At 46.3% G+C, this 14911-nt stretch overlaps 1 protein-coding gene across 1 annotated transcript; it reads right to left on the reverse strand.

The window, feature by feature from the left end:
* Positions 1–3340: 3340 nt before the first annotated feature.
* Positions 3341–11688, reverse strand: UBE2B (ubiquitin conjugating enzyme E2 B). The gene is made up of 6 exons (XM_055719078.1): positions 11544–11688; positions 7974–8054; positions 7224–7249; positions 6082–6171; positions 4720–4808; positions 3341–3910 (listed from the first exon to the last, which is right to left on the reverse strand). The coding sequence occupies exons 1-6, from the start codon at positions 11585–11587 to the stop codon at positions 3782–3784; spliced, it is 459 nt and encodes a 152-aa protein (XP_055575053.1). The 5' UTR covers positions 11588–11688; the 3' UTR covers positions 3341–3781.
* Between the last annotated feature and the right edge of the window lie 3223 nt (positions 11689–14911).

The following is a 14911-nucleotide window of genomic DNA, read 5'->3' on the forward strand; positions in this document are numbered from 1 at the left end:
CAGGTGACTGACGTGCCTATGTGGCACAAAAGCACTGGGGTAAGTGATTTTACAAAGTCTCCAAAGTGATTTTAGAGCTTTATACGGAATCCCATGGAAAAGAAGCAATTATGAGCTGTTTAGTATCAATGAACTAAAGCCCCGTGAGGAGCTATAAAACCAAAATCTGCGTACCCATCAGTACCTCCTTAATTAATCCCACTGTCCTACCAAGCTTACTGTATTACGTCTCCTAATTAATTACAAAACCAAGCATCCCGGCGCACTACTTAAGAAATTAACTGCACTGCAAAGGTTCTCGTGACGGTGCTCGTGTGAGTCGGTATGCCTGGGCATTTTTGTTCTGGAATTTCACGGGACTCCCTGGCTTTGTGGCATGCGGAGGGATCGGGCAGCACCTGCTGTCACCCACGGGCCCCACCGGCTGCTCCCTTCCCGGGACACCGAGCGGCGCGCTGGGGGCACGGCCCCCCCCTGCTGCAGGCGGGGGGTCACCCCCACCCGCGGCCCTTCCCGGGGGGTCTCCGGGGGCAGCGGAGGCGGCCGCGCTGCGCCCCCGCCAGCAGCGCCGGGCGGGCAATGGCTTATCGCCCAGGGGCCTCCCCGGGCCGCGCTCCGCCCGCAGCCGCCTCCGGCCCCGGCCCGCTGGCAGGCCCGGGGCGGGGGCACGAAGCGGCGCACGGCCCCGCACCCCCCGGCCCGGGGGGAGCGCGGCGGCCCGGGGGGGGGCGCGGCGGCCCGGGGGGGGGGGCGCGGCGGCCCGGGGGGGGGGCGCGGCGGCCCGGGGGGGGGGCGCGGCGGCCCGGGGGGAGCGCGGCGGCCCGGGGGGGGGGGCGCGGCGGCCCGGGGGGGGGGCGCGGCGGCCCGGGGGGGGGGCGCGGCCCACAGCTCCCTCAGCGCCTGCGCGGCCCCGCCCGCGCTCCGCCGGGGCAGACGAGCCGAGGGGCAGAGCGGCCCGGCTCGGGGACGGCGCCGCTGCCGGGGGGAGCCGGGCTCGGCCCTCGGCGAAAGACCCGTCCCCCGGGGAGCCCCGCGGCCTCTGCCGCTAAATATCAGCTCCGTGCCCCCAGCCGCTGCGTCAGTACGTGGCGAGGCGGGCAGCGAGCTGCCTCCCACCGCGGGAGAGCGGGAGGCACCGCACCTCCTCCGCCGGCGGTGGGAATAACCCAGCGGGTGGCTGGCACCGGCAGGCTCCCGGGGGAGCCCCGCTGCGGGCGGCACAGGCTCGCTCCCGGGGGAACCCCGGTGCGGGATGGCGAGCTGGCCTTCCCGAGCAGCGCCAGCAGCGGGAGCGACGTGATGGCAGCTCCTGTTAGTCAGGCTTCGCGGTAAATTAATTACACCATCATCAACGGGCTCGTTTTGCTTGGTAATCCAATTGTGGCTACCAACGGATTTTAAGCTCTACCCTGTGCTGATTTTTAACGCGTGCTTTGGGAGGGCTCGCGAGTCGCCAGTCCTCGTCCACCCCAGCAGCCCTCGGGGGATGCCATGTGTCCTGTGCTCTGAAACTCCCCCCTCAGCCGCTGGTTCCTCTAGGCAGGTCATTGAAAACTTGGGTTTCGCCATCCCGATGTTCACATCCACATTCCGCAGTTCACACAGCAAAATCCCGTCAAACAAGGCCACGTCCCTGCCCAGCACAGGCTGGGAATACAGCGAGGACCCCTGCCTGGGGGCCAGCAGGGCACTTCCCACCTGAAGTTTACCAACCGCAGGCTCCAAGCGCTGCCCTTACCACTTCAGACGCACACCTGGACCCGTGTCTGTGGGTCCCTGCCCAGGCACGGGCACTGCGAGTTTGCGGTGCTGATCGCCAATTAAACCTCCTTCTGCTCCGATCAGGTTTCTCAGACACACGCTGCCTCCGTCCCAGATGCACAGGAACATGTTCTGAGCTTCACCAATCTGTAACTAGGCTAAACTGCCTGTTCAGGAGCAATCAAATTAACGTGGACTCCGATGAATGGCAAACATCACCTCACACCCACATGTCAAATGAACAAAAATACTGAAACAGGAGGTAAATTTTTTTAAAAATGTTAAAAGTTTAGAGTAATTCTTAGAAGCAGGAAACTTCTGTATTCTGTGAACCAAAATATCTGCACTGATGCTGCTTTACCACCACTTTGCTAGAGTTACTGTAATTTCACCAGTCAAGAGGCAAACTGGATCCTTTGGGGTTTCTGTTAATAATCAGATGCAGACTGAAGAATTTTTAAACACAAATTCACTGACTCAAGGAAAGCAAACTGACTTTTCAAGACTGTGGTTTAGTATTACTTAGCACTAGTTTCAGAGCCTTTGCACACTAATTAAAATTTCCTAACAGTTCTTATCTAAGGTAAACTAGTTTTGTTTCACAAGCTACTAACACACAGCAGTCTAACTAGTACTCTGCTGTTTCAAAACTTAGTAGTGCTGCTCCTATAAATTAAAGAATAATTTTGCAAGCAGGTGTGAGAGAGACTTAACTTTTAGTAATGACTACTGCAAATAAACATTTTCTCTTCTAGCTAAAATAAACTTCCACTGATTTTCAGGCAACGCTGAGCTGTATTTTGGTACAGGGATTGGGGTTTTAATACATATGTAATGCTGGTTGGAATTACGACAAAGGGATTACAATTCTGCTGCTGGGAGGAAAAGGAGAAAAAAAAAAAAAAAAAAGGGCCTAAATCTTTACTCTAGTTATCCAGCCTGGTTTACAGAATACAGTAAGAAATTACCACATCAACACTTACAGAAACAAGACCAAACTTCTTTAAAACTGGCAATTTAAGAGTACGTGGAACTGTTGTGAACAGACACAAGACCTGACCACGTGGTGCACAGAGCCAAGTTTGCTGCCATTGGTTATTAATTCTTTCCCTACCCCCAAGGGAAACTAATGGGACACCTCTTTAATTATTAGAAGATATTAAAAACAATATTACAGTATCAGTATGTGAATATAGGACAGATTTAGATGACAGCATTTCACAACTTGGTAAAATACAATCTCCCTAAAAAAAATAAGTTATCAGAATACATCATCATTAAGCCTGGTCACCCAGGTCCCGTTTGCAACTCTGTCGCTGGTTTAAAGTGGGACTTTTAGCAAAACCGTTACATCTGTTTCCCCATTTGTAAGTTGGCAGCTACCAATACTTCTCTTCCTCATACAACTGAGGACACAAAGAATCAAGTTAAGCCCTGGTGCAGAAGCAAATATCCAGTAAAGACAGCTACATCATAGGTTAACTTCTGTTTGTAAAGTGCATGGTATCATCAGCATGTACCAAGAGGAAAAATGGAGTAAAAATGAGCCCTTTGAAAGAGATACAGAGTGAAAGCAGAATGTCTTGCACTAAGGTTATGTATTTAACAGTTTTACATGAAATATTTATATATAAAAACTTTGTTAAGTGCTTTTCTCCAATTTAAAAATCTAAAGAATTCAAAAATAAGGCATTCAATATTTGAAAAAGTACAGATTTACAAAATGTGTATATTCTGTCATGAAAACTCCACACCAACATTATACACTTGGGAAAAAAATACAAACAGGATATATTACAAATTTATGTAGCAATAACTTAGTTCATACCATGCAATAAAAAGTACGTTAATCGAGATACACAAGCTTTTAAGTTTCCTAAACTGGAGGGCTTAATTTTGTTTGCAAATGAGTTTTTATGCAAATTCTTAGAACTGTGGCACTTGAAATTTCTGGTAGCCTTTCTATTGAGAGTTAAATTGTACGTCATGATTATGAGGATGGAGAGTAACAAAGCAGCTGTTACGAATCATTCCAACTTTGTTCAACAATAGCTGAAACTCTTTTCTCATATTCACGTTTGTTCTCCTGATAAAGTTGTGCCGCCTGACTGTTTGCTGGACTGTTTGGATTAGGTTCATCAAGCAGAGACTGCAAAAAGGGGAAAACAAAACATGAGACAAGCCAACACCTTTTAAATCATGGAAAAATCAACTTACAACTTTCAAATACTGTGTTTCAGGAGGCACACATGACTCAGAAGAGCCCAACTGAAAAAAACCAACAGTTAAACTCATGGTTAGGCACCCATAATTACACCACTGAACCTCAAATTATACACTGTGAAGCAGTAGCACTGCATACACTTCGAGGTTCTCAAACCTCACAGGTACACCGTCATTTGTACCAGTTAGCAGTATGATGGTAATTGATTATTTGGCAATTACACTACTATTGTCATTCAGGACTGAAGAGGGGCTTAAGATGCCTCCTACAGAACTTCACTATAGACAAATAAAAACAATCACACAGGAGAAAAGAAAATATGCATTTTTGCTGAGCCACGCCATTTTTACTTATTCCAAGTAAATTAGGTTTTAGCAGTACTGTCTCCCCGAGGACTTCAGTGGGCAAGGCTTCAGGATAAAGGTTAGTGTTTCAAACACTAGGCAAATTTCTACCATCTGATGTCCTGTCTTGACTAAAAAAGAGCTAAAAAGGAACCCAAACCAGTAACTTTTCCTGCAAGAAATACCGAACAGCAGTTTTGTAGCTCAAAATTAGTCATTACATCAGACAACACCTTAGCCTTTATTTGATCAGAAAAATTACTGCTTAGCTCACAAGTATTTGAAGTCCCCTTTGATACAGTTACCTGGTTAGCCCCATCACCGAGCTGTGTATTCTGGAAGAGAGACTAACAACAACAGAATTATTTGCTAAAAGAGATGTGAAGTTACCTGAATTGAAGTTAAAATAGATGAAACATCGTATGTTGGACTCCAGCGATTCTGAAGAATATCTAAACATATGCTACCATCCGCATAAACTGCAAATACAACAGATATTTGGAAACAATCAGATTTATTTTATAGTTTGTTCATTACATACTGTTCAAGGCAGATTTACCATTCCAATTCAGTCTATGCTTAAATTAATGCTTTAGGGAAGAAGACAGCAGTTACGCTTCACAATCTTCCGTCATATGACACCTTGTATTTTGAAGATGTATTACTGGAAGTAACAACACTTAAGAGGAAAAGGAGGAAGGTCTAATGATGATGGCATTAGCACAGGAACTGGTAGACTTGATTCTTGCTCCTCTTGTGTGACTGGCCCCTATGCACACAGTGGAGAGCATGCTCCCAGAGAGCAGCGAGACATTTACTGCGGGAGCAGAATCCACTGCGCCAGCTGGGGATCTCACAGCTATCACACACTCCACAGCAGGAGTTCTTGCCCTCTTTTCACATACTCTATGCTCACTATGAGACACACCAAGACAGGTAAGAAAAAATACTGGAAAGTGTGCTTGAAACACTGCTTCTGTCTGGATACCTACCAGTTGTCTTAATATAGCCTGTGTGAAACAAACTCACCACTCAAACTCCGAAACCCTTGTCTTCAGGCTTGTTTGTACCAATAAACCCCAACAGATTACTAGCAGAGGCACACTGCCCTGCACATTACGTGACATATTGCTACAGAGGGGCTTGGAAAAGCAAAAGGCATGGTTTGTGTTTTCTGCATGCAAGAATAACTGAATAAAACCTATCAAGTGCTGGAGCAGGAACCACAGCACTTTCTCATCACTGAGTTCGGGTCAGCCCTCCTCGCACTTCCCTACGGCTGGTTATTCTCACCTTCTTCCTTGTGCTAGCACAGGCTGGTACAGGGAACCAAATGAAGGCATGGACTTGGCTGAAATCTCATCTGACAGAAATAAATAACATCTGGCTTGATCACTTCCCTGCTCCGATTCACAATGTGGCTGCGCATACACAATTGCTGTTAAATGGAAGAGGGCAGGAATCTGCAACCAGAATTGCCTCTTTAAGCCAACCTAAGTGCAGCTGCTGCTGAAAATGCTCACAGGCTTTGCTACTGAGGCTATCTATCGATTAGAAAGAGACAGATAGCTGCTTCCTAATAGCATCATAATTCTTAATTTTTCATCAAGCAGTTGCTGTCCCAGACATCTACTTAGGAGGCAGCAATGAAGAGAGATTGAGAGCTGTTAAGCATTCTGGAGCTTCACAGAACACATGACCACACCACAGTATTTAATGGGTATTATGCCTAAAACAAAATGATTTACTCACCATTTGGATGGAACATTTTTGATAAAAACCTAACAGTTGGAGGCTTATTTGGGTATTCTTCGGAAAATTCTATTACTAGTTTAAAAGTACCTGTCCAAACAAAAACAAATACAATCAGATTAACTGACAACAAAAGAACACCTCCAGAAATATATACAACATAGGTTAACCTATGTGCTTCGTGATCAGTATTTCTTCTCACCATTGTATAAGCTAACAACACTGAGTCTGGTTTCTTTTCATGTATTTCAAGCGGTAATGGAACTACTACTTAGTGACAGTAATAAACCCAACAGCAACAGCTAGGTAGAAGCTCGGAGACTCACTGTGTACATGGCAAGGACAGCTACATCCAGCACCAATTGTCCCACTGCCCTCCCCCTTTTCTGTGACCCAACACGATGGTTGGTGACTTTAAGGTGTTTCATTAATTTGGCACTGCAGTGCCAGCAAAGAAACACTGGAATTTCATAATCAGCAATCTCAGTCTTTGGAGTTCATGACTGATTCACTGAAAACCTTTATTATGGATCAGTGAATAATTTACTGTAACTCCTCCAACCCAACACAGAGGAAAACCCCATCTGCTGCCAATTACTGCAATAATACTATAATTATTAAACTCATTATTCCTCATATGCCTAAGGGAGGTTCATTACACACTAACTTTCATGTTTATGTACAAATTCGGTATTGCCTCCCCCTCACTGAGTTCTATATTCAGAACAAGTCAAGATTTTTCACCTGTTCTTCATTAGGAGAATGGAGATGAATCAAACATGCCACACAGATGAAACCAGCAAAGCACACTGTCTTGCTGAGCTTAGCTATGGAGATGTGAAAACACATCTGGCACCATTAGACCAACTTCCCCCATTAAAAGCTCTAGCGTATATGTATAAACAAGTCTTGATATAAGCATTGCTTTGTAGCTTTCTAACCAACCACCAACCACTATGACAAGACACTGCGTACATCAATAGACGTATTTTTATAGCCAACAAGACCTTACTCCTTCACTTGCTTGCTTGGTTTGTTCCAAATTATATACAGATAACGTCTATTATTTTTTCAAAACAGAACAATGTTAATACTGGCAAGATTTGTTATAGTGACAGAGAATATAAAAGTTAGCGGCTTACCATCCTCAAAAGGCGTCCCTTCTGGCCTGAAAGGTTTTAAAAATAAACTCCAGTTAAAAACGATCACTACCTACTTCTAAACAAGCACAATACATTTAGATCTTCTTCCTCATCCTCCCCAAGACACAAGCAGAGGCGACAATTTAAATATTTAGGCAAGTATCCAGAGGCAAACTCCGAGAGCTTTGTTGTGCCTAGGACACTTTCCCATAGTCAATCTGCTAGTCAAGATACCTACTTTATCATCATCTCAAATGATACATACACCATTATGCGACTAGATTAGAATTAACGAGCAAATTACTAGCAAGCATACTTCAGTTTTATGAAAGGATACAAAGCCAGCTCCTGTTCTGTAGGACTTCTAATGTTAACTTTCTAGACAGAACCTGTACCTCGTTCCACTGGGAATCAATCCAATCACCGCTAATACATCTGGATTTAATGGCCAAGAACATGCGGCTCTTAGGTTCTTTAGAGAGGAAACCTGTTTTTTCGTAACTCCTACACAGCCTAACCTATTTATTCAGCCATTAAGCAAGCTTTATTCAACAAAAAAGATGAACAAATGTTAATTTTTTCTTTCCTATGCATTCTACATTACCCCTGAAAACACTGCAACAGTACACTTGGTCATGTTTCTAAGTTTGCTGACTTTACGTACACAAAAGAAGAGAATAACTGTAAAAACAAAACCCAGGTTTATTTAGTCCTTTGATACAGGATTTTATAGTCATCACAAATGCTTACCCAAATATAACTGCATTCCATTGCATTATGTTGTTCTCAGATGGTGCACCACTGACACCCACAGGAGGGTCTTCTTGCAATCTAAGAATTACAAACATAGAATGACAAGCCTTACATAATTATACTTGCAGGTGGAAGTATTCAATTTAACAGTAATATCCATATTTTGTAAATATTTTATCACTCTAAATCAGAGAATACACAAAGCATTACACACGTTATCAATACTCCAAAAGACAAACCTACAAGACAACACACACCAAGATTTTCTCATGTATTATACCAACACACTACAATGGCCCAACAGGTTACATTAAGTGTGCAGGGAGCAAAGCATTAAGGGCAAGAATACTTTGAAGCACCATGTACAGCTGAGATTTACGGTACTATGTAGTGAACTATGAAAGAGCAACTGCTGCTGGCTGCCACCAATGAAGACAAGAACAAACTGCAGCCACAAACAGGAGCCAAAAACCAGCCAGTGAGACTTACACAGCACACTTGCTGGGACTAAGCACAAGTGACTGTCAGTGCAGCTTTTCGTGCATTCCCAGATCTGTGTGCATGATGTGGCTAAATTTGGTATAAGCCTATTTTGACTGGCAAGCTGATTGCTTAAAAGGGAACAAGGGGAAAATCTGTATAGTGCTTCTTCTTACCAGTTCAACAAATGTGTTTATCTCTAAAGTAATCATGGAAGCATTTTTAATTCTTTTTAGTTACTTAATCCTTAGACTAGGCAAAGGCACGCTCACTGAAAACCACATAAACTTGGGCCACACAGAAATATGTATCGCAACCGGAGAACAGGATCCAGTTACTTTCCTTCTGCCCATGGTTCTGTACACCAGTGTTTCTGCTGAAGATCACATAAGACCCTGAACAATGGTCAGCAAGCCCTCATCACCTGATGAGCATTTTCCTGATCAAACCTCTTCAGTGGCAGCTCCTACCCACCTCACCTACTTGGCCTCTCGAGTTATGCAAGAATAAAGAACCTGCCCCCAGTGACTGCCCTTGCTTCAAAAGCAATCCCTCAGTGTCAACATGAGGCTTGATCACAGTACGCTTACGAATGAGTCGCTACCAAAAGCCCTGCAGACCAAGGGACAAATTCTAACTGAACATCAGCGTGTACATGGAGGTTTGTTCAGAGCTGACACTGGTATACAGCCAGTAAACTCTCCTGCATTTGCACTGCCCAAGTCTGTGATAAGCCTGCATGCATACGTGGATGCTGAGCAATGGCACTGCCCCACAGAGGCAGCCCAGGAGCAGGGCTTGCTGTTTACAGCTCAGATCCCTTCTGAACTCTGTGTTTACACCCTCGCTCTCCAAGCACACGCAGTTCAGACAGCTTAGTATCAACAGCATAAACCACCTACTATTTTGGTCAGGGAGAACAGGAACATGACAGCCAGGCTGCAGGCCAACAATAATGCCTAAGCATTCAGCCTGACAAGTGCATCTGAGAGATGGCTTTGGTTTTTAGATCAATTTAAAAGCTCATGTGCACCCTACTGTCAAAGGGTCTAACTACAGAAAGGTTGTGGCAAGGACTGGAAATTAGACTGATCCAAAAAATGCCTGGAAGTCTTAAATAGCTTGGGAAAATGCAGCATTTGTACCCCCTTTTTAAGAGGAAAAAAAACCCCAAACAATCTAACCAAAATGAAACAAAAAAAACCCCAAACAAACTAATTTTTTCTATTGGTTTAGTCAAACAAATTCAAGGAGATACAAAATCTGTTGAACTATTCTCTTTGCAATTGCTCTTGACAATCACAGCATGCAAAAGAAGTTTATATTTAACAAAGTGAATCACAGCTCACAGCACACAGTCTGCTGAGGTAGAAGTAACATAAGGCTAAACAAATATATAACAGTGGGAAAGAGAAGAATAAAAACTGACATGAAGAAGTTACGTAAGTTTGGGGGTATCAAAGTTGTTGCATATTTGATACATACATTTGATTACTTTGTGTTTACTTGGTTATACTTTTCCACAGCTTTAAAATCTTTACTCCACCTTAAATTTCAAAATTATTAAACCAGTTATTCTAAGATTATAAAATCATAAAACCCACATCTGGCTGCAGTCTTGAAATATTACTTAGTCCCTCACCCTGAAAAAAAATCACTGGTTCACGTCATCTGTGTAACTGGATACAATAAAAAGGACTGAATATCCTGTTTTGATTTGAACAGCAATCAAGCAACACCCGCTTAGCTAACACCAACACCCGAGTACAAGAGAAGCAGGCTCCACATCTCAAACACACGCAACTGTTTGTAGATCCACAGATCAGCCTCTTACCACTGTAGTTTTACATGCAGTCATGTAAAGCAACTACAATACATGTCAACTGTTTCCTGATGTATTTTCAGGTACTGGTATAACATAGCTACGCTAAAAAAAAGAGATGCTATCAAAGCTGACTCACTTCCAACAACTTATGAGCGACTACAGTCCAGTGAAACAATATGACATATTCTAAAGCTAACAGAAGATCCCCCCACCTTCTTCCACACTCTCTTAAATGCGTCTACATGTTAGACTGGAAATAAATTATTCTAGAGCCTGTGGTTCAGCCATTAATGTTTAAAAGAGCGCAACTAATAACTGCTTCTTTAGCAGTTTGTATTATACAGAAGATGCTTCATGACTGAAAGCTTTAGACAGAATAGCATGTGCATAAAAACATTAAAGGGCGTTTTGTTTATTGCATACAGACAAATTAAGCGTTCTCTAATTCTTTGGGCTTCATTTTTTAACGTCTGTCCCGAATACTCATTTTCGGAGACACCGTCGACCCAACAAGCCTCCAACACACCTACCTACATTCTGCCTGCTCACTTCAGCAGACTGGGCCAAACCCCTTCGGTGTGCCAGAGCTCGGCTGAGGCGGGGGGCGCAGGAAGCAGGGCACAAACAGCCAGCCCCAATCCGCTCCGCACCGCCGGGCACCCCAGGGCAAGGGCACCCCGAGGCACCGGCCCCCAGCCCGGCCTGCCCCGCGACCCGGGCCCTCCCCAGCAGCGGGGGCTGCCCCTGCCTCAAGGCACCGCTTCAACTTCTATCCTCAGACGCCCCCAGCCGTCGGCGCAGGGGCGAGGCGGGCGGCCGGTGCCGCGGCGCCCGGCACAAACAAAGCCGGCCCTGCCCGGCAGGACCCCGGCGCTCACCCCGGCAGCCGCAGGGGCGGCCGCCCCGCAGGGCTCTTCCCTCCCCCGCTGCCCCGAAGCGAAGGGCGAAGCCGCCGGCTCGGAGCGCGCCCCTGCCCGCGGCACCCCCCGGGGGAGGGGGCTCCGGGCCAGCCCCCGTCCCTCAGCACAAAGGGACGCCCCGGGAATCGCCGCCCCCGCCACAGCTGCCCACGGCTCCCCCCTCGCCAGGGCTGGCCCGGCCCGTGCGAGCCCGAGCCGCGGTTCCACAAACTGCCGGGTCAGGCCCGCGGCCGGGCGGCTCTGCCCGGGCAGCCGCCGCGGTGCCTCCTCCGCTGCCAGCCAGCCCGTGTCACGTAGGGGCCCGGTGCCCGCAGGCCCCGTACCGGCGGGGGCCTCGCTCACCTCTTGAAGTCGCGCATCAGCCTGCGCCGCGCCGGAGTGGACATGATCGCCGCGGGGGGGGGAAAGAAAAAAAAAAAAAAAAAAAAAAAAAAAAAAGTCCGCGGCCGCCGCGCCGCCACCTCCCTCCGCGCCTGCACAAACAACCCGCAATGGCGTCTCCCTCCGCGGGGGGCGGGCCGCGCCGCTGGGCCGGCCGACGTCGCGGGCGGCAAGGGGGGGACGGGGGGACGGCCCGGCCCGACCCAGCCCGGCGCGGGGGTGGGCGCCTGCGCGCAGCTCCGCGCCCGCGGAGCCCCCCACCGGTGCCCCGCGTTGCCTCCGCGCTTAAAGGCGTTTTGGGGGAGCCAGCGGGATCGGCCACCGCAGTGCCCGGCTTCGCTGGTCTGTCACCAGAACTGCCTCACCCCCGTGGAAGACAGATTTAATATTTTTTTTAATTACCGTTTGGGGCTTAAAGCAAGCAGATTTTAGCGACGGAGAAGCAGCAAGCTCAGCTTTTAATTTGGAGCTGCTGAAGAACCGTGAACCGGCTCAAGGAGCAGGGCGCCTGCAGCGCGGAGCATCCCAGGCCAGGGGTCCGAGGGCTGGCACGGCCTTGCGGACAAATGAGCACATGGATATTGCCAGAAATCATTTTAGGAAAAACATTCGTACCCACTGGCTTCTGCTCTGCGGGAGGGTAGCGGGGAACCAGGGAAGTGGTTTGGTTTTCTAATGCCATTACTCCAACGGGCTAGAGCAGACCTCTTTGAAGTCATGACCTAATTCTTACATGGCGCCTCAGAACTCAGCCCTGGAGCTTGGGTTTGCCTGGTGACATGTGCCCCCTTGCTTTTCTTTCACATGATTTTAAGGAGGTCAGAACACCCTGAGACTCATAATGAAGGGACAGATATAAACATCTTCATCCTCTGCCCATTTCTTTTGCCTCCGGCTACCCATGTGCTTGACAAGCATCGATCCTGGTTTAATTAGCACAAAGCTCCTAACTGCTTTTTTGCCAAAGTTGGTGCCAAGCACGTGCTGTGGCTGCTCCGCTGACATGGATTATTTTAGAAGTGACTGACCTGAGCACTGCTCGGAATCAATACCCCACACGGGTCAGGATTTTACTCCACAAGGACTTACGCTCTGCACACTTTTTAACCCAATGTCCCATCTCGGTGAAAATACTCAGACACTCAAAGCAAGATACAAGCATAGGAATCCACACAAAGCCTGATGCTGCAAGGGAGTGAGCTTTTCAAAGAGGCTTGGTAATAAGAAACTATCATTCCCCAGCCACTAAAACACTATTCCCTGCACTAGCGCAAAATGGATCCTGCCAAGCAATCCTCTTCTGGATTTTCCTCCTCCCCCCATCACACAGACATTTTGATTTTACATTCCACTGCTGCTCCTCTAGCTTTATACAGTTTATATTTAGCCCCAGCTAATTTGTAAGGAAGAAAGCAGACCGCAAAAAAACAAGTGCAAGCTTGGACCTGTATAAATAATTAACATCGGTCTAGCACCATTACTTGTTTCACTCTTACCATGTGCTCTGCTGCAATGGCCCCAGCAGAGCAGCAAGAGCATCCACTACCCAAAGGCAGCTCTCCAGCCCCTGAACCCCCGTCACTCCTAACGTACCCCACACTCAGAGCTCCACGCAGGGCAACAGTCATGGCCTGCACAGGGGAACAACAACAAAAAAAAACCCCAAACGAGCTAAATCTGAAATCCTGTCTTGTTTCCACCTGGCTTGGAAACTTTTTCAACACTATCTCAACAGTGACAGTGTTCAGTCTCCTCTAACACCATCAAGAAACGGTGTTATGACGTTACCTAATAAAATGTTTTCTTTTTAATCCTAGCTGCCTGTTACACAGGTGTGGCCAGGAGTCTTATTAATAAATTGAAAGCTTTATTTTTTTCCCTATAAAGAACCAGCTGCGTTTCTGCTCTGTTGATTGTACAGCACATGGAGGTTTTTAAATGAAGTTAACTATATCCCAAGCTGGTTTCAAAAAAACAGCCCCAACTAACAATAGAGAGGCTCTACCCTTGCTAAGGTAGTTTAATAGGTCTCAAATCTGCACTAAATAACCATCATAGCATTATATCTGCTGATAATTATTTCCAGTACTTCCTTGCTCAATGAATTTAAATGCATCACTGCCAGTACTGTTCAATTTCACTACAGGCATTTCAGTTTAAAAGTTTTCAATTTATCATATACTTGTAACCCACCGACTTCCAGAGCCAGGTGGAAACTACAATTTCAGAACTAAACTTTTTCATTGGGTGTCTGGAGAAAGTTTTTTTCTGTGCAACCGTTAAAACTATCCACTGTAACAAGTGCTTCAAAAAATGGGAAAAAATCCTTACAGTGTGCAGTCTAGAGCATGAATGTTTTTCTTCTACCAACTTCTTGAATAGTACTGAAATAGATACAATTTCATATCTATTATATGAATTAAAAAAAATAGATAGTTCCTGATCAGAAAGCTGTTTTGAGTTCCATGTTTCTCCCAACTTTTTTTCCCAAAAAATGATAGTTAATAGGGGATTACATTAAATGAAAATCACATTTTCCAGCATAGTCAATCTATATAAATCTTGAGTAAATATTACATATTTGTGTAGCATTTTGCAAAAATGAAATGTTTCTAAGGTAGATTTGTCCCATCATAAAATGAGAAGCTTGAGAACTAACAGTGAAAGCAAACTACTTGCCTCTCTGTTAAAACAATCCATTCTTCCAATAACTTTTTTTTTCTTTTTCAGGTCAGTCTCTCATTTTGCAGTGGCCTCTGGGAAGAGTTATCTGTACCAACATCAGCCAAGCCCAAGACTCCAAAGTTAGGGAAACCAGTAAGCCAAGTCACCTGTTAGAAACTGGTTTTGTTCTCTTTCATTCCAGTGGCCACTGAGGAGCAACATGAGGAGACTCTGCCATGCCAAGTGCCATGCCATGCCATGCTGTTCTTCAGGAGAGATGATCCTTCTTCCCAAAGCAGCCAGGAACAAAATATCATGGTTAGTATTCTCATACCAAATCCAAAACACAGCACTGTACCAGCTGCTAGGAAGATTAACTCTCCCAGCCAAAACTCTCCCAGCCACAAAGGTAACCCAGAAGGTCATGTGGCAAAGAAATGATTGATTTGCTCATCCTTTACTTCAATATTGGAGCAGGTGAGCAGAGCCATAGTAAAAAGGAGAATGGAGTTTGTTTAACCCACACAGCAGCAGAGGTAGGAGCAGCCTCTGCACCCGCACAGCCTATTTCTTTAGGAATGCTACCTCAGTGTACTCCGACTCCCAGCCCATCTTCCAGACTCCCTGAGCCCCCCCCCCCCCCCCGCCCCCTGCACAGCACTGCC

The sequence above is a fragment of the Falco cherrug genome, chromosome 8 (assembly GCF_023634085.1).
Source record: "Falco cherrug isolate bFalChe1 chromosome 8, bFalChe1.pri, whole genome shotgun sequence".
Classification (NCBI taxonomy): domain Eukaryota; kingdom Metazoa; phylum Chordata; class Aves; order Falconiformes; family Falconidae; genus Falco; species Falco cherrug.